The sequence below is a fragment of the Myodes glareolus genome, chromosome 19 (genome assembly GCF_982192425.1).
Source record: "Myodes glareolus chromosome 19, mMyoGla1.1, whole genome shotgun sequence".
Classification (NCBI taxonomy): domain Eukaryota; kingdom Metazoa; phylum Chordata; class Mammalia; order Rodentia; family Cricetidae; genus Myodes; species Myodes glareolus.
In genome coordinates, this window is record NC_142044.1 from 19,085,341 (window position 1) to 19,112,935 (window position 27,595).

Genomic DNA, 27,595 nt, shown 5'->3' on the forward strand with positions numbered 1-27,595 from the left:
CCTGTCCAACAGCCTGCAGCAGCCGCAGACCTGTGTGTGCGGCATGAAGGACTTCCCTACCCTGTGCGATGCTCCACCAAAGACAGCCCCATGAGTGAGCCCAGGCAACTGTCAACAGTGGGAGGGGGTGAACCAGTCTCACCAGGCCACACAATAGTGAACAATAATGCCTTTTGGTGTGCCAAGCGCCTAGGTTATAGTGTGAGACTCATTTTGCACAAACATTAAATTCCATTCCCATCCAAAAATGACCTGCAGGACAGAAGACGGCAAAGACTTCAGCCATCAAGACTTAGTGAGAGACTGAGGGAATTGCTTACTTTCTGGACTGTTTTCCTTTCTTGTGGGACACAGGAAGCTTGCAGAGGAAGAAATCCCCATCCTCCAGTGCTGTACAGATGGGGGATTATAATGCGGAACAGCTGCAATTAATGGAGCATTATTGAAGGGCTTTCTTGGTCATTGCCTTTGGGTTCTTGTGAGAAAATGGGCTTTTATTCATCCAAGAATTGTAACAGAAAGTTGCTAAAAATATAACTGGCTTTCTTTTTCTTTCAACATTCCTAGGCCCCAGTCCAAGCCAAGACAGAATTGCAGCCTTCAGGCCAAGCGTGAGAGCAGGGCAGTCCCTGCCTGAGCCTGGAGTCATCCTGAGAGGCTTTATTCTTGGCTTGCCTTTCCCTCGCCCAGCTGCCAAAAAGCAGTAGATGGTCTGATTTCACATCAGTTCCCCTTGCCTTCTATTGTCCTCACCCGGTCTCCCCACCCTCCCACATCCCAGCCCCCTTCTGCCCTCTTTGATGCAACATTGATCAGGGTCCTCTGTATGGCGCCTTAGAGGCTTCCCCCCAAAATGGTCTTGTTTGTGACCAGGCTTTAAGAAAAATGAACAGAGAACAAAACGCCAAAACAGAGGCCCCTGCTGCTTTTCTGTTATCATTTAAATGTGAAGCTGTACCCTCTGTGGACATGGTTTAATCATTTAATGAGCTATTAAACTTGCTTCCCCGAGTGAAATCACATTTAGTGTCATTTGGAGGACTGTAGGTAAAATAATAATTGATTTATGGTCACATATTCAAATAGTTCTATTATTCAAGTTTTCATATAAACAGGCTAAAAATAGTATTTGCCATTCTCAGGATTTTTTGTCCAGAGAAAGAGCCCTTTTCAAAGAAGAAAATTTTCAAGTGCACATTTACGAAGTTCAGGTAATATTGAAGGGCTTTAGGTCGCACCCATGATCCCTGGACCATGGCCCAGCAGTAATTTAAGGTAGGGCGCCTATTACTTTTTTTTTTTTTTTTAAGTAATGTTCCCTTCCAGATATCCTTTTTCAAGCAGGACAATCTTATACAAGTATAAGAAGCAAGTATCCATTGCTTCTCCATGCTCAGACCCAAGCACTCTTTCTGCACCGACTATTGTGTGTGTGTGTGTGTGTGTGTGTGTGTGTGTGTGTGTGTGTGTGTGTGTATGGTTTTGAGACAGGGTCTTGTCAGATGTAGTAGCCCAGGTTAGTTGTACGCTTCTGTCAGTCTTTCTGTATCACGCTCTAATATACTGGAACTATAGGCATGTGCCACTGTTGCCAGGTGTAAATATTTTCCATTTCTGTTTGGTGTCATTAGTGCTCTTGAATCAAGTTCTCAAGAAAACAAAACTAGAGGCAGAGACCAAAGAGACAGCCAGTCATTCAACGGCTGCAGGTACCCTCTGTCAGATGGGACGTACCAGGATTGATGGTGAATGCTGTAGCCCCGTCTCGGCCAAGAACACAGAGAGGATAGCAAGCATGATCTGCTCAGTCCCTCCGTACTGATAACTTTAATTTGCCCTCTCAAATTGAAATTCTCTGCAGTTTTTCTTTCGCTCAGTCTTTACATGTGCTAGTGTTTGAGCAAAACAGCTACCATTTTTATCAGATGAACCATGCTTGCTTGTAAGAGTCCATCGCCAGAGGACGCGGAGAGGGTCACTGGACCCTTACCTACTACGTCTGATCCCTCCTGCACCTTCTAGCTATTTGTGTGCAATTCTGTTCTCATCGTAAGTGACCTTGGGTTAGGGAGGCGCTAGAGCCTGTAAACTGGGAAAGGTTCTCTACGGAGGAAACACCACCTGGATGACTGTGGAGTCGTCATTGCTGCGTGGAGATTTCCCTGAGTTCTTTTTCTGGAAGAAAATGTCCTCAAACTCTGCTCTGTGAGTAAGACCAATAAACTCACCAGTTTGGTTTCCTGGTTTTAACATTGGTGGAATCAGACTTTGGTTTGTTATTGGGACCTTCTAAAGAGGGGGTATTTATGGTTTATGCTTTTCAAGGGAAGGGATTCTTACAATATTCAGGTTATTTCTTTCAGCAATTCTTACAGAGTGGTTGTTGATCCAGTTGTGGTACTGACAGATGAGAGAAGTCAGAAAGCCAGGTGTGTATCTTCTGGTTGCCCGGCAGCTGAGTCACAGAGCTGAGAGGTCAGTGTTTTCAAGCGAGCCACTCGTTTGCTCTAAGCAGAAACACTTAGGTCAAGCAGAACCACCTGTGGTGTCTACGCTTAAAGAAGCATCTAGAAGGGTAGGAGACAGATGGTGTACTCAAGGAATCTGAAAAGGTACATGGGGTGTGTCCAAAGAAGTAATGTGACCTCCCCACAGATTCAGAACCTTTAGGAGTTGCTAGCTCCTAAATGTAAGGTTGTGGTCATTTTCAGCTGGTTTAGAATCATCTAGGAGGTGTATCTCCGAGGGTACTTCTGGAGAAGTTTACTTGAGAAGACTAGAGTCTGTCAAAGAATGAGCCAAAAATCAATCTTCCCTTTAGTTGGCTTCTTTGCTGGGTATATGGTCACAGCAACAAGAAAATTAACTCCTACCGAGGCATTTAAGGAGAAAATGATGGAAAAAAATGTGTATTTAAGTAAGAAGATGCTGGGGTACCCATGCACTATTAAGACAAAATAATCAAATTTCAATTTACATCTAGATTTGTTAATGAAGCAGTAATGAATCAGGCAGTTTGTACTGATAATCCAATACCTGATGAAGACTATAGTGATTTTGTTTTATGAAATGATATCAACTTTTGGTAATCCCCAGAGCAAAACAAAACCACCATCTTTCTTTCAAACCCATGGGGGTTCATATTTAGAAAATCCAGGGCATACAGAATCAAAATGTTTGCATGAATAAAATGAAATCAAGGTGTAGGCTCAGATAACAATAGGATTTTTCATCTCCAAGAATCTCAGAGGTCACAGAAAGTGTATGGAGAAATACTTCCTTTTGGTGAAGAGCCATGGGCCAGTGGGGGTATCTAGCAACTCTCATTAAGTACGAATTGCATTTTCCCTCCTCCTACTCATTGTGATACCCAACAGCACAGATTCCTGAAATGCCCTAGTTGAGCCCAGTTGAATACAGTAGGGCGTGGATGGTGCTTTTGGCCCTTCGAGAGAACCTCGCAGGGGATTTTACTGACGTCATCTATGCCAACACTGACAGTTGCAAAACATTCGCAGGCTTCAGTGTGCCTGCTATTAGTGTACATGAATATTGTAGTGATATCATTTACATATTGACCCTTTTCAGATGATTGCAAAAGCTGCAGAAATGATCTTCCTACCATAGTCTTTGTGCACTTGTGAGAGCAAAGCTCATGGTCCAAAGGTACATGTTTTAAAATTTTTATAGGTTTGTCAAATTGCTCTCTAAATTATTGTCCCTATTCTTATTGGTGCCTTTATCCATGCCGGTTGTGACCTTCCATCACTAGATAGCTGAGGTTTTAATCTTGAGCTGTTTTCAAAGAAGAAAATGAGGATTTTTCAAATGTCTGATTAAAAGCTGTTTTCAGCTTTTATTACATTAGTTGGTTGCTGTCAGTCTTGATTCGTCTCTGTTTCTAGGACACTCTTGTGGAAGAGAAATTGAACTTCTGGTGTTCAGGGTCATGAGTGAAGGGTAGATAAATAGAAGTTTGGGCGTCAAGAATGCAAGACGCTTCAAACAACTCTAGCCACCCAGCAAATGAGCAGGTCTGCCTGGAGAGATAAGGACTGCTCTCCTCGTCCTGGAAAATTTTCAATTTCAGGCTGGATGGACAACACCGAAGTGCTCAAGGAGCGATTCCTGAGTTCACTGGCATATACAACAAGGTCCGCGTAGCCCACCGTACAGCGTCGGGGATACAGCGTCTGGGATACAGTATATGTGTGAGATGAGTTTAGGTGGCGTGGACTTCAAAGACGTTTTAATTGGTGTCTGCTCAGCTTTCTATGGTAGCATCATGTTAGCAGTAAATCACGCACCTTAATGTATGAAGGTGGTACTGCTGGGATACACTCTGCGCAGAAATAGACTTCACAGTTTCTAGGTCTTTTGAAACCCCAGACTCTATGGTTCTAAATCTAACCTCAATCTTGCGGAAGTTTCAATTGGTACCATGACTTGGAAATACCAGTCTGTTACGTTTACTGCAAGAAATTACAACAGAAACCAGTCGTAGTACAACAGAGAATTAAAGTATTTGGAGCTTGGTGCAGGGGTCACATTTTAGTTAAAAATGAGAGCCCTAATTATAGGTAAAAACCTATCTGAAGCTACATTCAAATTAATTGGGGGGGGGGAGAATCCTAATATGTTGAGGAATCTGACATTTGCTGCATTGGGATGGATCAACTCTGTGTGTTTTAAATGGATTCCGAGATAAAATGAACACAGGTATTGCTAGTGGAATTCCTTTACCCCATCAACACTTCTACGAGCAGTCTTGATGAGAAAGTAACTCGGTCTGTGTTTGCACAAATACAACCCTCTGAGACTGGTCAACCTATGATGGACTTGAAATATAAGCTTATGCATTGGAGATCGGAGGCAAATATTTATTTAGTTTATATATAAATTGTACATGATGTTCATGGGAGTAATAAACACAGGCAGATTTTTAAAAAATCAATTCAAGATACCACCCAAAAATCACTTCCACGCCTCATTAATGCCATTCATTAAATACCTCTATCTGGGTAGTTCATAATCATAAGAGTTGTATGGTTTGGTTTCTATTATTTAGCTCATATTATGAAAAATGAAATCTCTATCCCCCGTCCTTCTTTAAAAGCCAATAGGAAGAGTAGTATGTACATATTACCAGACCAATGAATTTACCCTCCTGGCAACTGAGCAAGAATTCATTAAGTAGCATTGTTGTTCATCTGCACTGGTTTTCATTTAGGTACAAGCATTACCAGTTCCATAATTCACAGAACAAAGCACAAAGCAAACTGGAAAAAAAATCCTCCCAAATAACTAATTTGATTCATTGACCAAGACAGGAGACAGACTTAGTATGTGTCATACACATCAACACCTAAGACAAGATGAAAAATGCACTGTGTAGCCATTATTTAAATATGTTAAAATCCAAGCTGAGAAATAATAATGAATATGTGAAATTGACTCCTCATAGCCACTCTGATACAATATACTTTAATTAGGAGAACAAAGTCATTCATAGACACAGTTCTCTTAGTAAAGTTTTCTATTTCTTGCTAATAACACATTTTCAGAAAAATGCATTGATCTTATTCAAATATATTTTTCCTAAAATATAAATATTTAAATTAAAATTTTAAAAATGGCGAAGATCGTTTTTGGTGACTCTTACCCAGATATCAATCATTCTAAAACTTAAGCAATAAAGAAACAATGTCTGTAATTATGACCATTTTAATTTGTCTATAAATATATAATAGAATCTTTGCAACTTGAGTAATTAACTCAAACTTCATGTAGTACCGAGCACCTTAGATTACATATTGTTGAACGAAACTATTGGCATTAATATATGTCTCATGTTATTTACAATACATAAGTATAGTTCTCTTGTATAACAACATTCCAGTGATTTTTGAAAATATATAGTGTGAAACTGTGCAATATAATTTACAAATGCATCAGCGCTTTCCCACAGTATTGAAGCTGGCCCTCACTCCTCAACATTGTAAGATTCGAAACCAACCAAAAGTCCATGTGCTGTGATGGTAGTTCCCAAAGCATTGTCTCTACAGAGGCCCCATTACAAAGAAGTACAAGGCATGGAACTCTCACCCCCATCTTGAAGATTGTGATAAATGAAGACCATGATTTTTGAGGAAGTTGGCAACCCCAACAAGGGCCTCAAATGTCTTAAGTTGCTACTTAGCCAATATCTTTTGTCACCAAGCTTCGAAATCACCTCCCCAGCGAGAACACTGTTCCGTGTCCCTTGGTGATGGTGTTGTTATATGGGATGTGCTCTGGGGAAATGGTGGTTTAAAATACAGCTGCAACTCAATAAAGACACAAATCTGAGGCTCTTAACCACAGGCCTTCAGGCAGGTGTCACTTTGCATAGGCAACTGCTGAACTCTGACCCTCCCAACACATAGGCAGAACATAGAGCATGTGGTCCTGTAAAGCTAACGGGACAAAAGAACTAAAAATTCATAAATTCTATGGCTGATTTTTGGGGCATGTAAAAAGTAACTCCAAAGTCAAATAGGTGTGGTTTTTAGTGAATTAATCTCCGTTAAAAATGAAAAGGTTAAAAAAAAATTAAGTCTTACTAGGCCAGATACTGCCTCAAAATATGCTTGTAGAAAAATATCAGGTCATTTCATTATTCCCCTGGAATTCCAAAATTAATGTAGGTGCTATCTGTAGATCTGATGATACTTCTGGTTCTGTGTGTCTGAAACAGCATCACCAAGGCTGAGAGACAGTCTCCCTTACTTTGAAACACACATATGTGAGCCCAGGCAGAAACAAGGACCACTGAAAGGTGTGTCCACTGAAAGATGGGAAATGCAGACAGTTAAACATATTAACTATGTGACAAGCAGGTGTGTGTGTGTGTGTGTGTGTGTGTGTGTGTGTGTGTGTGTGTTATGGCAATCTTTTTAAAAAAAAATGACCAGAATTTGATTTCTGTAGTAAGGGTACCAATTGTGGCTATGAGACAGCATCCACAGTGTAAGTGTAGTTTCAGAATTCATCATCATATGTGTGTACGACTCCTCAGAAAAGCTTCGCAGCAGCCACAGCCCACTTTGGCTCAGATCCTGCCAGCTTAGAGCTCAGGTCAGTATCCAATGCTTTACTTCATTTCTGCTCAGCCTATGCTAATGAGAACGCTTTGGAGTCACTCGATACCAACTGAGAGAGAACTCATTAAGAAAATTAAGTAACAGATGCTTCGTTCTTAAATAAAAGGCGGGTTCCTTTTTACTTCTCCCCTTCTTTTTCTCTCTTCTTGCCTACCAATGAAAGTCAGCTCAACTTGAATCAGAAAATAGATCACAAAGAAGCGAGGGATCAGTGTTGCCGGGCAGGGGGTGGGGGGAGATAGAAGAGTAGGTGAAACTCTCCATTTCTCATCTGCTCGGCCCTGGCTTACCTGGGTGAACCAGTTGCCTAGAAACTGGTGTGATTAAGATCTGCATATGCTGTTGTAATGGCCGTGTCCTTGGTTGTCATTATTCAGAAGATGTGCTGTGTAGATTCTTTTGCCCCCCCCCCAACCTTGTTCTGCTCTAAGAGGTTCTGTTCTGACATCCCTTGCGGTGTTTTCCTTAGGGTGTCCCTTGTAGTTCCTGGAACTGACAGAGGAGGCTGGGATGTTACGTGGGACTCCTGAGACCTGACGGCCGGCTGTGCATGCGCCCATTTGCTGCACTGCCGGATGTCACACCTCCTGGGGCACTGCAGTCGCCCCTCGCGAGGTTCAGGCCACCAAGCCCAGTCTTGTAATCTTGGCAGACAGGAAGGAATGGATGATGAAAACGATCGGCTTGGGGCATGAGTGAAGGTCCAGTTGCTGAAACGTAAAAGGAAGAAAGAGAGCATGAGAGGTTTTCAATTAATGCTTGATGTAGCGTAGTGATTTTCACGTCAAGCCAATCTATACACACTTCTGACTTGGGAGTGTTCAATAGAGCAATTCTGTCCTCAAGTCTTTGTTCTCAGTGAGTTAAGGAAATGACTCTCCAATCTTGTTCATTACATCTCCTATATATTTTTTTTTCACTAAACAAGTTCTGACGAATTTACCTATAACAATTTCGTAACTATTGATGAGACCCTTCTCCACTGTCTAAGCCATTTATTTTCAGCTCCACAATAGTGATGCTTATGCCGACTTTTGTACAGCATGCAGCAGATTTCAGCTTTCGCATCTCAGGTTGTTTGGTTCTTGGTTCCGACAGGTTTTTTTTTTTTATGTCTAATCTTGGCCAATTCACTTAAAATTCTTCTTGGCTCTACTAATATACAAGGTAATTAGAGTATTGAATAAGATCCCGCATGTGAAACGGCCTTGTGAATACGGAGCTCAGGCTTGGCATCCCTGCCTCTGCCACCCTCCACTCTGGAGTCATTGTGGGCATATCCATCACGTTTCTTTGATGGTGATGGCTCAAGTGTGTGCAGTGTGGTTCCTGCACCACCCAGAGCATGCCTGTAGGACTGTGTGCACAGGTGTGAGGTGTGTGTCTGTTACCTTAACATGGAATTACCTTAACATCTAATTGGCTTAGATGAATATTGCTTTACAGTAGCTCCTAACTTTTGCTCCTTGTCTGTCCCTCCCCCAACTCAGATAATGTCTAATGTCTAGTCCCTGACTACTTTTAGCTTTTGGACCCTGGCAGTGCCTGTTTTACATAGCTGCCCTGATCCCCATCACCTGACACCACGCCAAGGCGATATCAGCTGCTCAGGGCATCGTTAAAATGAATTGGACATAGGTTAAAGCACCCGAGAATTCTTTTGATAAGAATTTAATGCTAACCTGATAACGCATTCTTCCTCTAACCTCAAATATTTATGCCAATTTCTAATGAAAAATGAAACCAAAGGAAAGAGCTCGAGATAATTGGACCTGTTTGACACCACTGAATCCAGTCCTGCTTTCGCCAGGATAAGCTACAGCAGGGGACTGCAGCCACTGCCATGAGCTGTCAGCTGGATGTGTCGCAGTGGAGAGGCAGCCTAGCGTTTCTGAGTCCTTACAGGTGTGTTGCATAATGAAGCAAACGAGGTCACGTGGTCACAAGAAACCCACACTTACAATCTCCCCTTCTTTGCCGCCGAAGTCTAAGTAGAGCATCCTGATTCCGTCGTCCGAAGACATTTTGAGCTTCTCATAAGGGGACTGTATGATTGTCTTGGGAAAGGCACCCTCCTGAGGCTCAGTGGAAATAGAAAATCCATTGTCATAATGTATGGTCAGGCGGCATTCCTGGTTTCTGTAGGTGCAGGCTGGGGCGGGGGGAGGGGGGAGGGAGACATGGTGGAAATCAATCCATCAATCCATTTACTCAGGTGCTTAATTACTTCAGTGTCTTCAACCCAGTGTCCACCTGCAAATTTCTTGTTAAAGCGAGAAAGAAAGGAACAAGGTCCCTACACTTCTTGGATTGACTTTGAAATTGTAATTTAGCAATTGTCAAGAGCTGGGATTCAGGGCCTGTTTTCTGGGCCCCGATCCTTATCTGGCCTTCTGACATGTATTTCAACAGGAAGGAAATTTCTTATGATTTCCTATGACCAGGGAGGAAAACTTGGCCTTTCAGTCAGAAACAGCAGATATTTTATTTTAACAAAGTAAGCGACCTCTGCATCACCATCATTAACACCACCACCTTATCATCTGTGTGGGTATGCATGCACGCACGCACTCACACACACGCACACATGCACGCAAACACAGTCCTGTCTGCTATTGCTTGAAAGAGGTGAACACTCTCTTATTTTACTACCTTATTATATTGCCAAAGTTCTCACATGCAACCATCCTAAGAGGTCCTAAGTGAGCAGTTTAAAAATAATCTACCTTTTACAAAATTTTACAAAAAAAAAAAAAACCCCTTTTACAAAAAGGCAGGTCCTGTAATTTCCCCTAAGATTTTGGGTCCAGGAAATGTGACTGCAGATTGCTCTGTGATGTGGCGCCTTCCATGAGGAATGCTGCTTTCTCCCACTGCCCGGGAGATGTCCAGAAGTTTTCAAGTGCAGGGGCATGCGGAACAAAAGTATAAACCTTATAAGAAGACCAGGTGCCAGTTTTATCAGAAGGCGGAAGAGTGTCGCCCTGTAAGCCTATTACCAGGACAGGGAGGGGAGTCGCTAGAACCCCACTTATAAGCTCTTATTGCAGAAGGGCTACAAATGTATCCTTTAAATCTTCATCATAGATCTCTGGAAAAACTTGTCAATTATCAGACTGGGGTTAGTTTGCCTCATAAAACACTGTCAACAGACTTCTGTAGGTCAATTGGTTCAGGTCTTGGTCGGTACCTAACTGAATTTCTAAGGAAACCAGGACATTTTCTTTGCTGGGGTGGAGCTGCGAGCAGCACCGACACATGAAGGTGTCGTTAATTGAGAAGCCACTCTGTGTCGCCAATAGCTCTGCTCCGCTCTCTAAACAGACCGAGTACAATTTCACCACTGACTTCAGAGGCAGAAATGGTTCACTAAGATTAGAGGGCTCAACAAACTAAAGGAGACTCTCACCACCTGCGATGTTTAGCTTTGAAAGTTCAAGTCCTTTCTCCTCTGTTTCCTCTTCCTTTCCCCATAGCCTGGCACTCAATGCAGGGAGGGCTTTGGGGCAGCACCCTGACAATGAGTTTCTCATCCTTCCTCTCTCATGAATAGTGACCCATGATGACATCTTGGTAGGGGATACCTTCAACTTGGGGGAAGAAATAGGATCTCGGTTGGCCACAAAATTAGGTGTCCTTTCCAATGGAGCTCTGAGGAGTACCTGTGCCCTTCTGTGACTTCCTCTAAGTATTTCTATTTTGTGCTCTGAGCTCACCTTTTACAAGGTTCTTTTCTGATAGCTCGGAGTGCTCTGCCCTCTGCCACCAGCAAGGGACAACAAAGGACAGGGTCACCAAGGTAGCAAATGGCTTCCCATCCCGAGTCCTCCCTCTTGCCCATTTACATGTCTCACAGTTCCAGCCCATGTAAATAAGCTCGAAGCATGGTTTTATTCACGCTTTCCACACATATGACCTTTAAAGCTATGTGATTAGTTATTCTGACCTCGCTGTGACGGACTTTGTTTCCAGCAGATGCTGAACAGTGTCTGCGGCCTTTCCTAGATGGAATCGGTTAACCAAAGATGTCCTCCATCTCCATGGGATAAACTAAACACATGACTGTGATAAACCAGGCTCCGGTGAGAACAGAATCATTCCCCCCAGTCTCCGAGTCTCTGGAAGCAGCATCCAAGCATCAGCTGAGCTGTATCATTCATCACTTCCATCACCTGCTCTGCTACCATTCTGCTGGCTCAGTTTACACGATTCCTTGTTATTCTCCTTTGGCTAGTATGTCATCAGCCTTGGCATTTTGAGGGAGACAGTGTCTACACACTAAGAAGAATATAAGAAACAAACAAACACATCCCCCTTTTCCCCTCAAAAACAAAACAAAACAAAACAAAACAAAACAAAACAAAAAACCACAGAGCAAATCCTTTTGGATATCCTCACTCTGTCCTAAAATCATTCCATGGAGTCTGAACTTCACTGCTGTTCCACTAAGTATGTGATTGCCCTAAGCCCTTGAGGGGTTTAAGGCTTTTCCAACCCTCATGTTCACAACCTGTCCTTCTTGCCAGATACTATAGGCACCCAACTTTCAGGACCACTCCCAACAGGTCATCAGCAATGATAGAAAACATTTGAGGACACAAATTAGTTTCCAGATAATCATTCACAAACACTGATCAAGCCAGGCATGGTGGCACATGCTTCTAATCCCAGCATTTGTGAAGGCTGTCAGTTTGCGGCATACCTATGCCACATGGTGACTTACTATTTTTTTTTAAATGACATAAAAGGCACTGGTCATCTTGTGCATTCTGCACTAGAAATTCTACTACACACTTAGAAACAATTTGGAAAGCCCCACTGTGTGCTTCTGTGTACCCCATCTTTTAAAGCACTCTTGGGTATCTGGAAAGTGGTCCTCTACTCCAGTTCTCTTCAAAGAGTGGTCCCACAGCCTAGTAGCATCCCTGCTTCCTGAAACATGTTATATGAGAATTCTCATACACCACACAATCATATGAATCAGAATCTCTTGAGGGAGGAGGGGGTCAACCATTCCTGCCGCTGAGTAGAAAACAGGACAACCTTGGTCTGTCTTTCCTAACTGTTCTGTGGGGTGGTCTTCATCCTGAAGACCACAGTGGCATACGGTGGGGCCTGATGGACGCGTCACAGATTTACAGCATCCTGGGAAGTAGCTCTTCAGCAATTTGACCGTGGAACTGGAAAGGTGGCGCAGCTGAGGAGCTGTCTGTGATGATGGACTCCTTCCAGCCTGTCTCTGCCCCTTCATTCATGCCAGGGATAGAGCTCTGCTGGAGTTCTTCTGGAACTTTCCTTCTGCTCTGCCTGAACCCCCCTCCCCACTCAGATGCCTTTCATTCCTATTGTTTCTCACAGACCAAGTCCCCAGTTTTGAACTCAGTCCAGTACTAAACACTAGTCTTTAATCAAGCACTCAGATTCAGTTTCTATTCTTCATAGTCAATAACCCGACTACTTTATACCCCCAAATTCCCTTTCTTCTGGAAGTCATTTATGAGGTCGTAGGAAGGAGGATGGGAAGTGATCCTCCACGTTTCCTGGTTCTCCTTAATAAAGATCAGAGGAGGCATACAAGAAAAGCCTCTAGTTATATCTTAGGAGGGCGAACCGTGCCTAATTGAAAAGAATTTAACTATCAGTTTTAAACATCATCAAAGACCAGTAATAGAAACAGCTGTGAGGCCAGAGCAGGAGCAGATTCGCCTTTCCTGCCTTTGTCTGTTGGTGGGACGTTGGTAGCTCACAGGCAGCCGTACTCACCAGTGGTGATTTCGGTAACAAGCTCAGCAGAGTTGTGGCAGCCCTGCACAATGCTCCTCGTCCAGTGGGAGAGGTCCCTGCCGATCTCCGCCCTGAAGAGATGGGTTTCAATTCCTTGCTTGGTGCCAGTTCGCGTTGCAAAGGACAGATCCATGGCAGCCTGGGGTGAACCTTTCCCTGGACCTGAATGGATGAGCCTAGAGAGGAAGGTGTTGGCGAGAGAGGGAGAGAAGAAGAAAGATTGGTATTAAAATGCGCTTTTTAGAAAAATCCACCCGGCACATCACCTAGGAAAAACCCCAAACTGACACACTGCTCTCGTTGTGATCTCAAGTCAAAAATGTGACTCTTCAGTGGTTTCCTCCCATCTTCTCCTCTTCGGTGGCAGAGTAGAGCTGATAAAGGAGGATAAATCATCCAAGAACTGTGCATTTGGTAAACTATGCAGAAGACTCAAATAATATAATATGACTCATACACATCTAACTATGCTTAGTAAATAAATAGATAAATGGGTTGGAACAAAAACGATTGACATTCTGCGTAAAATTCCCTCCAGCCAAATCCCAACTCCATGCATGTGCATGTTTCTGCCTGGTCACAAGAGGGGAAAATGAATCTATCATACTAAATGGGCATGAGACTCGGTTTGTCCCATCTCATCACTGGAAGGATAGGACTGTCCTGAACACACCTCTGGGTATGCATGCTCTTCTGGGCCCTACAGACAAGCAAGCAAGTGGGGACCTCACTGGAAAAGCCTCAGTCTGTTTATCTGTTCAAGCTGGAGGAAGAACAAGCAATGTCAGACTTCTGAAGAACAGGCAGAGGATTGCCCTTTACTGGGTATTTACGGGCAGCTTCAGAAGTGTTGTTTTTCAGCCGCACGAGATTTTCACGCTGACTTGAGAGCCTCCCCTCGGTATAAGATGCGACTTCTATAGTAAATAACTGCCCTGAAGGCCAGACTTAAAACATAAGGGATCAAAGTGTGCCGAGCATCACCACTGGCTCCTCCTTCTCACGTGTCCCCTGGGAACACGCTCTCTCCTGCTTGACATTTCAGCCTTCTCTTCAGAGTGCCCCTCACATCAATCATGAGCAGGGCAGGGCAGTGAGTGTAATTTTATTTCTCTCCAGGGTATTTGTATTTTCACCCTTATCTCTTAATATGAAAAGCAACGCTTTGCATTTGCTAGAAAAATGCCAGGTGCCTAGCCACCTATTGGGTGAGAGTTACTTTCTTAGACATGGAATGTGTTGCCTTGGAGGTTAAAATATGTGTAACGAAACTTGAAAAGTTTATTTTCCCCACTGTGCATAAGTAGTAGAGAATAAAAACACCAGTGGAGGTGTGTGTGTGTTATATCCAGTGGAATTCCCAGTAAGAAGTCTGGGTAACTCAGAGGCACTTTTGTTCATTTATGAAGCTAGGGATGGGCAGGAGGAAGGGTTTGCCCAGCCACTTTGAGAGAAAAGGTTACTGGGAAGTCTGATGACCCCATTCCAGTTAAGGAACGAGACTCACTGAAAATAAGTAAGTAGCCCGTAACATGCATAATGGGAAATGGCTGTGCATGTGGGTGGAGGAGGAGATTTAACATATACCGGCTGAGTCCGGTTTGTTCTGGCAGGAGGAGGCCATTTTAGAGTGAGAAGTGAGAAAAAGTGGCTATGCTGCGGCCGTGCATGCAAGCTCAAGGGACACTAAAGAAAAGAGCAAACATTCTTCTAAATTCTGGAACAGGTCTTAAACAGATTGTGGTAAAAATTTATCAGAAAAAAATACCCTTTAATACATAGGTAGGGAGAGCCATCTATGAGAAGCAAGAAAATACATTATGTTTAAGTAGCTCAAGATGTTGCAAGCATGTGTGTGTATGCACACATGCATATGGGTACATGTGTGTTCATGTGTGTATGTAGATCAGGGGACAACTTCAGAGATGTTTTGAGGCAGGGTCTCTCACTCCCCGGGAACTCGCTATGCAAGTCAGAATGGCTGGCTAATAATCCCAGGATTCCTCTGCGTTCACCCTGTTCAAGTTCTGGAATTACAAGTTTGTGTCACCGCACCTGACTTGTCAAAGTGTTTTCTTATCCAAAGTTGTTTAAGTTTCAGTTGCTTTAAGAAATATATTTGTCTATTCACTCTTTAAATCTTAATATCTGAATTAGGTGAACACAAATGCCAGGTTGCCAGTTGAAAACAGGGAACATTGGTTTGGGAGTCATAAAATCCTGTAATCAAACCCCACTGATTTTATATTCCACATATTTTAATTTCTTTAAAGAATCATTACATCATAAGGTAGTGTTTTGAAAATTAAATAACATTATTAATAGGTTGTTCCTCGCACAGAAACCAGCATGCGGCTCATATTCAACCAATATTTTTATTCCTTATACTTAGAAGTTTAATTCCTGCCCCACAGGACTAGGGTTAGATACAATAAAAAAAATTAAAAACATTTAGTTCAGAGTCTTGTATGTCATGGTCAGCACTCAAAAAAATTATTGTTCCTTTAGGCCTTGACTGTCTTAAGTTATTTTCATTTTCTGGTCCCTAAATGATTTCTATCTCATTTCTGTCACAATCAGATGCTGTTGGTACTGTATCATAGAGGTGGAAGCAAAGTGAGAAAAAGATGTGCAGTTGTCAGAAAGAGAGAGAGAAAGAGAGACCGGGACAAATAGAGAGAAAAATGCATCACAAATCATTTTTTTTTTCAGGAGAGTTTATAACATTGGAACCAATTATAACTATAAAAGGCAATTAGTTAAGAAATATCCATTTGGTAGCTTTGGGGGTGAAGGGATGGACTTGACAACAGAATGTAACAGGTATGAGAAAGCCCTGAACCAGGTGGTCTCGTGCCGTGTACCAGGAATACTCCGCGGGGGAAGAGACGATGAAAGAGAAACTCAGAGATATGGTTACTGGAGTCCTCCAGTGTCTATCCCATCACCGAATTCTCACTGAGTGAAAAGGAAAGGGAAAATTTGATTTCTCAACACAGCAATTCTGAATTATGCAGTATTTATATTAAAGGCCAAAAGGCCTTCCATCCAAGGAGAGCATACAGGTATATTATGGTTTATTAAATATGCCAATATTGGTACAATACCATCTTAAAACACTGAGATAAAAACACATAGCTATTTCTGGTACCTCGTGTATATACTAGGGATAAAAGGATACTTAACCTGATTTGAATCTACAAGACTCCAAGTATTTACTGTGTGCTTGTATGCAAATCCATAAGATTATTTTTATAAATATTATGTGTCAATATGGGAAAGACAGTTATTGTCTATAAAGTTCTAAACACACCACTCAACTGTATGAAAAGAAAGTGTAGAAACAGGTCCACGAAAATGGCAAGCAATTTTACAGGTGATTTTATTAATTTTTTAGAAAAATATTTTTTTTAATGTTGGATTACCCCCCCCCAAGAAACAAAAACTATATAATTTAAAAGGCCTTGAGTTGGAAATGAACCCAAATCTTTCAATTATTAGAATTAGGACTTTTGCACTACTAAAAATGTAGAAATTCAAGCTCAACATATTGCCAGTGTTTTGGTCGTGTGTTGTTTAATGTTAGTGACAATTCAATGTTGAAATATGGGAAATCAGGCAGGTTCAGCAAAGACACAGGAGAGAAGCCGAGCGACACAGATTGAATTAATAGTAGCCTTTGGGATTCAGGCATCTTCTGAGGGATCCCAGAGGAACTTCCTGCTCTATCCAAGTTCCTTCTCCCATCTTTCCAGTTGAACACCAAACAAAAATTCCCATTTTTCATCCCATCAATCAGCAAAGATTTCATTAATCACAGGTAATATATCTAATCAATAAGTATACAGTCTGAAAAGCTTATGAACTGAACATCCTCCTCAAATTTAAATACTGGAGCTCACCCCCCCCATGACTGTATTTGGACATAATTTCTATAAGGATGTTAACTGTGGTGGTAAGGCGGGAATTTAGTCTAACAGCACTGCCTGTAGACACCTCTGTGTACACAGACACAGAGCTCCATGAGGGAACAGATGTAGGCAGCCATCTGCAAGCTAGGAAGACAACTCGCAAAAAGACCCCAACATATTGATCTTGAACATCTTAACTTTCAATGCAGAAAGAAATAAATTCCTAAGCCGCTCAGTCTATAATACCTCTTTAGAAGGCTACTTTACACGTGATCCACTCAAGTCTCAAAGCAAGTCAGATGGAAATAGATTAAGCCTCGATGAGCCTCTGTTTGAAAGGAGAGAGGCCTTTACTCATTGTGAGCCACAGTCTCTTTATTTCAGGCCCAGCCTCTGTTCTCAGAAAATCCATTTCTCTAATAGAAAAGTAGTGGAGAGTGTGAGCAAGGGAGATGGGAGTGATGGGGAGTCCCTTTGACCCCATGGGACAGCCTGTTCAGTGCCTCACAACTCATCCAAACTCAACATACCCTGCAGCAGAACGTACGTAGAGAAGGCCTGTGGGCTCTTAACAATTTCATGGTTTGGTTCTAAGTTGAGGAATACCAGGGTCTTCAGAGGGTGCTGTTTCCACCACAAAGGAGAAAGATGTACATGAGTCGAATGTTGTTCAAAGAAAGTCCAGATGAGGAAATTTACATGGAATCCAATAATGTTCAAAGCCCACATGAGGAAAGGTCTTTGAACAATGCCCAAGACAATGTCAGTTGCTCTATAGGTGCCCATGGGATGGACTGATTCAGGAAGAAACAACTTTACACTTTTAGCTATTAGTGATGTTGACTTAAATATGAGAAAGTTTGCAAAGCAAGCCGGGAAGTGACGCTTCTCAAAGAGCATCCTTGCTCCAAAGCAATTCACGTTCTTGCCCGAGACGAGCACACAACAAGATCCAAAGACTCTTGCCCTGGTGTAACTTGGGCAGCGCTGCAGACAACACTGTGACTGAAACTGCGTGGTGGGAATTAAGCAGGTGATGACAGGCCCTGTGCTCATCATACTGATCAGATCACACCAGAACTGCAGCAGCGCCAAGCCCCTGAGTCTATGCTTTCAGTAATGCCCTCTCTGGCTCTTGGTTTATCTAGGGAGAGGCACACGGGAAATACATGATTTCCCCTGGGTAACTCAGATGAGGGAGGAATGCTTCCAGCAAGGCTGCAGTTGCCAGAAGGTACTCGCTTGGTAAGCACTGTTGCCCACGTATCAAAGCTGACAACTGCTGGACAAACACGTTTCATGCTGTCCTTTGTATAAGTGTGTGTGTGTGTGTGTGTGTGTGTGTGTGTGTGTGTGTGTGTGTGTACTTGACCTGGTTCTTTCCCTATTACGACTCTCTACCTTATTCCCTTGAGACAGAGCCTCTAGGAACCTGGAGCTCGTGTTTTCAGTTAGACTGGTTGACTCGCAAGCGCCAGAGAGCCTCTTCTCTCTTGTCTGTTATGGTGCTGGGGTTAGAGATGTGTAAGAGGCCCTTCTGGCTTTTCACATGGGTGCTGGGGATCCGAACTCGGGTCCTCATGTGTGCACAGCAGGCGCTTTAACCCACGGAGCCATCTCCGCAGCCCAGAAAACGGTCTTGATAGTGGAGTTCACAGCTAAGCTAAGCTTAGTGCCTCCTCTTGAAGTAAGGCCCCTCCTCAGATTCCTGGGTAGAGTCACTCACCAGAGGAAGAGGCTGCTCTGGTGTCTCATTGACTGAATGATCTCAACGCTCCTCTTGACACATGATAGATGTAGGCTCACTATCGGCACGGTTGCATGCTCTTCAAATGTGTTTATAATTCAAGTTTAATTTCAAAATGGAAACTATGCAGGTACACAGTTGATCTGTTTTGAAATGTTTTGAAAATTTGGGCTAAGTAAAGGGCTTCCCAACATGTTCTTTATTTGTAGACCATTCTTAGAAACATGGCTAGATTTGGGGAACTGAATGTCAAGTAGAAATGACATTAAGTCATCATTTGAGCACTGAAAAGGTGGGGCGAATACCTTCCCGCCTGAGATTTTTCTTCCCATCCTGCCAGCAACAGCATTTTTGTACTCCTCCCAAGATTCTTCCCAAAGATCCCTTTTCCTGTTTTGCAGTCTCAGGGGAATTCAGAAATAGCTGCTATTTACCTTTCAATTATTTTACATTTTAGGTTATTTGTGTATCCTTAAAAATATGACCATCTGTCTCTTATCTGTACCAGGAAATAAACTCTAGCAACCCAGGAAATGCTTTATCCTAAAAAGGTAACTCTTCTCCCCAGCAAGGAAAACACACTGGCACCCTGAGACAGGCTTTCAGTTGTCCTTCAGATGTGATTTCCAAACTTTCTCTGAAACTGAGCAATCCAAGGATGATTTTGTTCCTTGTTTATAAAGTGAAGATCTGGTCCCATGGTTGGAAGCAAAACCACAACCTCCGGCAGTGTTTTACATTTTTATTAGTTGGGAACATGAATGAATAATCAAACAGCAACAGAAACCACACAGGACGATAGGACACTGTGAGGGGAGAGGCGACAGATTGAAGCCATAGGTAGAAGAGGCAGAGTGGCGAGAGGCAGTGACGCGGGTTTAACCTCCAGCTCGGCTGCTTACTGGCAGGCTACTTTCTTAAACTCTCCTCAGCTCAGCTCCCTCAACTCCAGAGGAAGGATAAGAATCTTCCTACCTCACGTCAGGATTAAACAAGGTGTCCTATGAATGCTGCACGGAGCCCTAGTCAGCACAGAATATATTCGAGTGGCCATCTGCGCTGGCTAGTTTTGTGTCAACTTGGCACAGCTAGCGTGATCTGAAAGGAGGAAATCTCAAGAGGATGCTTCCATAAGATCCAACTGTAAGGTGTTTTCTTAGTGAGTGATTGATGGGGGAGGGCCCTGTCCATTCTGGGTGGTATCATCCCTGGGCTGGTGGTCCTGGGTTCTTTAAGAAAGCAGACTGAGCAAGCCAGGGGAAGCAAGTCAGAAAGAATCCCTTAAGAGCTCTGCATCAGCTCCTTTCTTCAGGTTCCTGTCTTGACTTCCTAACACGATGCACAGTGATGTGGAAGTGCATGGTAAATAAACCCTTTCCTCCCCAAGTTTCTTTGGTCTTAGTGTTTCATTACAGTAACAATAATCCTAACCGGGTCACCATCATTATTGTTACAATGTAAGTTAGAGCAGGGTAGGAGTGTTTGTGTGATTACTCCCTGCTGTATCCTTAGCACCTAGCACAATTCCTAGGCAAGAGAAGACCTCAGGAAATATTACTAAGCGACTGAAAACAGAGCCGGGTGACCAAGAGGACACCCCCATAAAGAGTTGTGGCTAACAACAGCATCTGTACACGACCTTCCCTATCCTCAGTCCCTTAAACACTCAAGCCAGAAATGGCAAATGGCCATCTAAGAACTGGGTTTGTGCTCACTTAATAGTGAACGTGGGCCTAGAGGGAATGAGGATGAATTAGTTCCTGCAGATACCAATAGCTACTTCCATTTTTCCTCTAAGTCTATCCTTAGCCACTGATGTTTTTTAGTAGTAACTTGCTGGCTTAGAGAATTAAAGTTACCGCTTTGGTTGCAAAGTAGAAGTTCATTATTTTTTCAAGAAAGTGAGACTCATTAAGATTTTCCACTTATTGACATGGATTACATATGTGCATGTGTGTGTGTGTGCGCACATACACCCATAATGGGTTCCTAGGTGAAACTTTAAAAATACCTTCAAATTACATCATAAAACCTGGGATTAGTGCAATTAATCGGTCACCCATCAGGAAAACGGTTGCTGTGTAAACGGGAGGATTTAAGATGGAGTTCCCAGGACCCATGAAAAAGTCAAGTGTTACTTGGCATGTCTATAGTCCCACGACTGGAGAGGAGGAGACAGGAGAATCCCTGGGCCTTGGCGGCTAGTCACCGTAGGTACGCTCCTGAGAGTTGGGCTCAGTCAGAGATCCTGACTCACAAAATAAAGTGCATGCAATTAAGGAGACACTGGATGTCCACCTTCATCTTTCACAAACAGATACTCACATATTCATGTGCACCTGTATGCACATGTGTGTGTGCACGTGAGTGCATACACCCTCCCCCCCCCCGCCCCCACATACACAAAGTGCAGCTTACATGGAGCTCAGACTAGAAGCACGGTAAGACCACTTTCAGGCCCAACCTTTTATTCCAGATTTAGGGGAACTCGCTTTAGGATACTGTTCTTGTAGGTGATCATGGTGAGTGTGTCTCCCTCAGCCAGTGAGAGACATACTAGGCTACATATTTATTTCAGCGTCCTCAGACATGGCTCCTAGCCTGACTTCTTTTTGAGAAAAACAAATAAACAAGCAATCAAAAAAAAATCTGTCTCATAAGGGATACTTATATACTAATTTAATTCCAGATAGGTGTTAGAGAATGTTGCATAAAATGTTCCATGTACAAACATTATTATTAATATCCTTAATTAAGGCAACAACAGTTGCAGCACACAGATTCAGCCAAATTAGGGAAATTACATATTAGGTAACTGGGTTGCTAAGCAATATTACATACTCATTTTACTTAATTGCTGTAATTAGCATCTCCCAACAGATGCTACGATGCAAACCAAGGAGAGAGGGGGGAGGGGAAGAGGAAGAGCGTGAAAGGAAGATAGAGGAAAGAGGGGGAAAGAGGGAGGAGGAAAGGGAAGGAAGAAAAGGCCACTGGTTAGACCTTTTAAAATGTCTGTTGACTCTAAGAACTGTCATCCATTGCTCACCCCAATGGGGCCCATCAGTCCATAGACATCTCAGAAACAGAGCAAGGACACAATCATTGACAAGGGTCAAATTGGGGGTGGAGAGAGGTGACCCAGAACCTCCCCACCCCCAGGAAGAGATGATTCATTGCTACGTTTTCATTATCCAAATTTCATTCGCCAGAATATGGTGGGGACAGTCATTCAAGACTCTCTCTTCCAGAGAGTTTGCAGTACTGAGAGATTGTGACTAGCCAGAGAAATGCACCTAACACAAGAGCATGAACGCGATGGGAGTTCTGAGCCCACTGGTTACAATTTCCCGGTATTAGCCGAGTGTAGATGAGAGAGTGCCCTCCACACGCTTTCTCATTTGCCTGTGACCTTTCCCAGCCAGCTCTCGGAGTCAGTAAGAAGAGTGAGAAGGCGAGGCTCACAAATGAACGCTTGCACCAATGAGTTTGTTTCTACAGCACCTCCTTGAACACAGTATTTCCGAATTCACCTACATAAGGAGTCTATGTGTGGTCAACTAGATGCCTAGGATCCCATATTTACAGTTGAGAAATTGTTCTATAAGCCAGTTCTGTAAGCCTACAGGGTCCATACTCTTTCTATCATACTAGAATGGGGAGGGGGCAAATTCCACCAGAGAGAGACAGAACAGGAAACTAAAATGCAAAAGTAAAGGGACTTCAGGTCATCCGCGGGTTTCTTTTATTCATATTATGTTCCTCACCACAGTGAAACAAAACTTGTAACCTAATGGATCGTCTCATTTCAAAATAGGTCGAAGCCTTAGGAAGCTGTCTTCTAAAGTGAGCTGTCTTTTGATCATCTAACACTGTTAGAACTGTGCTTTTTTAAGACATTCCACATAATTTCTGTTCATCTCTTCATATTGTCTTGTACCATCTATGTTTCAATGAGTTCAACATGTGCCCCAGTGCACAGAACCTACATACCAAAGAGTTCTTTGAGAACATCTTGATGTAAGTCAATGCCACTCAAACTGAAATCAGTTCTCCTGGAACTGAACCACATATGATCACCTGACCAACCCGTTCTTACAATGTCTCGCTTTCTCTCTCACATAATTTCTTTTTTCAAAAATTCGGCTACTGCTATCTCTTCCTACAGTTTTGGTTTCTGACCATGCATGACTCCAGAGGAAGTTACCCGTTGGCCACCTACCTGCAGTACTGTGACACGTGGCATTTAGAGCTAGTCTTGTGATATGAATCTTCTACTTTTTCCCGTACTTCCTGCCCTCTACAGACCAGCCAACAATGATACTTAATCCTGGTCTTCATATCTTAATGATATTAAGACACCAGGTATCTCCAACACAATATAATGTTTCCTTTAGAATGATGTGGGTCAAGCTACTTATCAGCCATTCATAGTCTCATTTGAGTGATATTTTCAGATCCTCGCAATTGCTAGGGTTGTTTACTGAGCGCTCATGGGCATGTCTCATTCTTATGCTTTATATTTACATATATAATCTCCATTAGTCTTAGTGGTAAGCATGGGAAGCAGAAGATACCACTGTTTTATAACACAGAAACTTGGATGTTGAGGTTCGATGATCATTTCTCCAAGAACATGTAAGCGAGGCCTCCAGATTCATGCAACTCCTTTTGTCTAATGTCGAAGTCAGCCTGCTCTTTCAATGCTGGGTTCATGGGTCGAAGGCTAAACTTAGCTAAATAGTGAGTTTCCAGTCTGTCCTGAAGACTCATAGTTTAGTAGACAGGAGGGCAGGAACCAGACACCAAAGAGAGTGCCTGCTCCAGATGGAGGGGCAGTGGGAGAAAGCACACCTCGCACCTGACAATTTGACTGGGTACAAGCTACAGCCTAGAGCCTTTAATCCTTCCATGCCATTCTAGAGCAGGCCCATGGAATATGCCACCTTCCCAAAGAGTGAGCATGCCTTCCAGGCTGAGCGTGAACACCATAGTCTGCTTCTAATTTACCATTTAACAAATGCAACTGGTCACATTCCCAGGGGCAAGAGTTTCTAAACTTTTGAAGGTTGGCCTGAGGCTACAACTACTTTTAGCATCAGAAACCAGGTTCACTCCTTAAGGCAGTAACACCTACCCAGCGTGCTAGGTAGCAGTGTTCCGTGTTCCTGGCTCCCAGGTGGCATGAAAACAGAGAGGTGTGAGCTCATCATTTCCTCCTCTGCCTTCCCTACACCCCCTGTCAGGCCCACAGGTCAGCAAGCAGGGCTCATAGCTACGTCATTCCCTTTGCAAGGTTTGTGTTTCTGAACTTCCCTCAACCACTGGGACTGGGCGAGCAAAATTTCTTCATTCAATCTTCCGTAGAACACCAGAAAAACTGTGACCTTAATCCTCATTCTCTGCAGACTCACGTGATTTACCAATTCCAACAACAACAGTAATAACTTTTAGTGCCTGTGGATTAGTGGGCCTTTAAAAAAAACACTCAGCAATCTCCAACAAACTTTAGCTAAGCAAAATATCCGTTCCCAGGGACTCATAAGAGGTAGAGGGGCGAGGATAGTTAAAATTACAGCGTGATCGCAAAAGCCCTGCGTGTGTTGTTGTAAATCAGAGGCACCTTGTAAATTCTCCAAGCCCAGAAGCTTGTCAGTGGGAGAGATGGCTGATTGTAAACTTCTCTGCATGACGATAGACACCAAGAACATGCTATGGGCCCTTCTGGTACCACTACTATTAAAAGCTATCAAGTTTTCATATTTATCTGCCTGTCTCTCTCTCTCTCTCTCTCTCTCTCTCTCTCTCTCTCTCTCTCTCTCTCTCTCCCTCATCTATCTATCTATCTATCTATCTATCTATCTATCTATCTATCTATCCATCTATCCATCTATCATCTATCTATCTATCTATCTATCTATCTATCTATCTATCTATCTATCTATCTATCTATCCATCATCTGTCTCCTGTCTCTAATTATCTATGCCTGGGCCCTTAAAACACTCAATCAAGCTGGGTGGTGGCGCATGCCTTTAATCCCAGCACTCAGGAGGCAGAGGCAGGTGGATCTCTGTGAGTTCAAGGCCAGCCTGGGCTACAAGAGCTAGTTCCAGGACAGGCTCCAAAGCTACATAGAAACCCTGTCTCGAAAAACAAAACGCAAAAAACAAACAAAAAAGTCAACCAAATAAATCAGTAGTGAAGTAGGCGAAGAAGTAACTCGATTTAGAAGAAACCACTTTCCTATTGGCTGCGGTGCCAGCTAGTCCCCCGGTGTGTAAAGGAAGACAGCACCTGTGACAATCTGAACAAAGTTCCCCAGCACCGCTAAGGGGAAGAGAGGACCCTGGCAGTGACTTGTGCCAGGCATGTTAAATAAGGCTGTTCAGGTCATTGCTCTGAGCAAAGTGGTGAATGCAAGAAAGCATGCATGATTGAATGAATTGTGCACCATCTTTAATTCACACGCTGAAAAAGTTCTCACTGTCTTAGTATGATCCATGTTGTGGGAGTAACTTCCGCTGCCTCAACCAATAATCACTGAAGCAGGAGCCCACAGTGCAGCGGGGAGCGACTTCCGCTCCGTCAGCCAATAGCTGCTGAAATACCAGCCCACTGGGGCGTGGTATATTTCTCTCTTAAAAAGAGAAGCAGTTCCGGATAAGGCCCTCTTGGTTCCGGCTCTTGGTTCCGGTGCTCGGTCTCAGCTGCTGCTCCCGGCTCCTGCTCCAGCGACTAGGCTCCCTTCCTGACGGTTTATGGTGTATGTAAGTTTTACCCCCCCCCAAATAAATAACCCCTTAAAACATAACTGGTGTGGGATTGATTCGTTAATAATTGGCGCCCAGCGTTTGGTTTAAGAACCGCCCCACCCCCCCACCCCCAGCTCGGCCTCCCAGGATACACAGGTCCGGACAGTCTCTGCCGGCTTACTTTGCCCTGTTCGGCACGGATTTTTAAATTTCTCCTTGCAACGTGAGTCAAAGAGCTCACAGCGCAAGCTCCCTTTGAAGTTCCAGCAAGCTGTTTGAAACCCATAACTGATTAGGAGTGCTGAAAGCAGCTTGACCCTTAATCCCAGCACAGGGACACGGGGCCCAAAGCACTAGGCCTCTTTAGCAACAGCGCAGTGGCTGTGTCACGACCCTCTGCATCCGGTTGAACAGAGCAGCAGGGCCTTGTTTATTGCCTTGTTTATTGGCCACTAGAAGCTCTCTGACCTTTTGTGATCTGTGGATTTAACCTCTGGATTTGAGTGTATATATTCTAGAGTTTACTTCCTCAATCAATACCACTGCCACGTGGATTCAGGTGCGCCCCACCTCCTACTGGCAGGCAACGGTCATTACAGGTAAGATTTTTCTTTTCGGTTGAAAATAAATACATACATACATACATACAAGTACAATTTCCTTTGATTGAAAATGTCGGAAAATATTACTATCCAAAAGTTCAATGGTTTTTTCAGTTGCGCTATGGAGGATATTCTGAAGGATGTCTCAGATATTCCTCTTACTTTGTTATTCCTGGGATCTGTTGCTTTTCTGGTGTTTGGCTATTTTATAAGAAAGATACAGTCCTTACAGACTGAATCTACAATGCTGAGGGCAGAGATTAAAACTTTAAGAACAATTCAGACTGATACCAACCTCCTCAAAAAAGAGTTTGGAGATTTCAAGGAGGAAACTAGATCAGAGTTTGGAGTTTTCAAGCAGGAGACTAGATCAGAGTTTGGAGTTCTCAAGGAGGAGAATAGATCTTTGTTTGATATGACTCGGTCAACTGGCCAAAATATCAAGAAGGTACAGTCTGATATTGCTTCTTTAGAAGGGAGCGTCACTGCCCTGGAGGAGGGGACAACCAAAATGACGCATAACCTCCAGTCCATGACTGTAAGTGCTGAAACATTAGCTGAGAGGATTATAACCATTGAATGTGAAAATCGGACTTTATCAAAAGGGTATGATAGATTAATTGACAGGATTTCCATACAAGAAGGCACAGTACATGCCATGAGGATTATGTCCAAGGAGGATATCGTGTCTCTGACGGACAAGCTCCATGCCTTAGAATCGTTAATGAAGGCTTTGGAGCATAATACTGGACAGGAGATTCAGGACTTAGAGAAGGCAATGGTGAGCAGATTTAATAAGATTGAGGAAATCATAGACTCTGATGAACAGGAGCAAAAGGTAGAAAGGCAACCTTCACCTCAAAAAACTCTCAGTCTACATAGAGTTATACCTGCCTTTCCAGTAATAACATCAGAAAAGATAACTGGCTCCAAAAACCCTAAGGTCGTTAAAGAACATACATGGGAGCCTATACGTATGAATGATCTGAAAGAATTTAAACAAGCAATTGTGAATTATGGACTACATTCATCCTTTGTTAGGGAGATGTTAAAATCCTGGGCTCTGAGCAACAGGGCCACCCCTAAAGATTGGAACCAGCTCACATCAGCTGTCCTTGAGAACGGACCTTTATGGCATTTCAAATGCCTATTCAAACAAGAGGCCAGACTTTTACAACAACAAGAATCAGCGAAAGGAATTGAGGTTTCTCTAGATCAAATTCTAGGGGAAGGACCTTACTCTGATCCTCAGGAACAAGCTCTTTATGATGAAAACATTTTATCCATATGTGCTACAGCAGCTCTAAGGGCCTGGGACAGGGTTCAAGACTCAGGTCAGAGAGTAGAATCGTATGTCAGGGTCAAACAGGGTCAGAGAGAACCCTTTAGTGATTTTTTGCAACGACTAACTAAGGCTGTACAAATAGGGATACCTGATCCAGAAGCAAGAAATATAGTAATTGAGTCTTTGGCTTATGAGAATGCCAATGTAGAATGCAAAAGGATCCTGGGGCCTTTAAAGCTCAGATCAGCGCCTTTGGACGAATGGGTTTTACATACAATGAATGTTGATACATTTGATTATGGCAATGAAACATGGGTACAAGAAGCAATTTCCAAAGGTAAAAGGAGACATCAGATTACAAAATGCTTTCA

General features: G+C 43.1%; 1 protein-coding gene across 2 annotated transcripts in view; it reads right to left on the reverse strand.

Annotated features, from left to right (window-relative positions):
• Positions 1–4,859: 4,859 nt before the first annotated feature.
• The window catches only part of Sntb1 (syntrophin beta 1), a 259,214-nt gene continuing 236,478 nt past the window's right edge, over positions 4,860–27,595 (reverse strand). For both annotated transcript variants that reach the window (XM_048457141.3, XM_048457140.3), the window contains 3 exons: positions 12,906–13,102; positions 9,104–9,294; positions 4,860–7,852 (listed from right to left, as the gene is read on the reverse strand). In XM_048457141.3, coding sequence (XP_048313098.3) covers positions 7,760–7,852; positions 9,104–9,294; positions 12,906–13,102 — 481 coding nt within the window. In that variant the 3' untranslated portion in view covers positions 4,860–7,759. The remainder of the gene's footprint in view (positions 7,853–9,103; positions 9,295–12,905; positions 13,103–27,595) is intronic.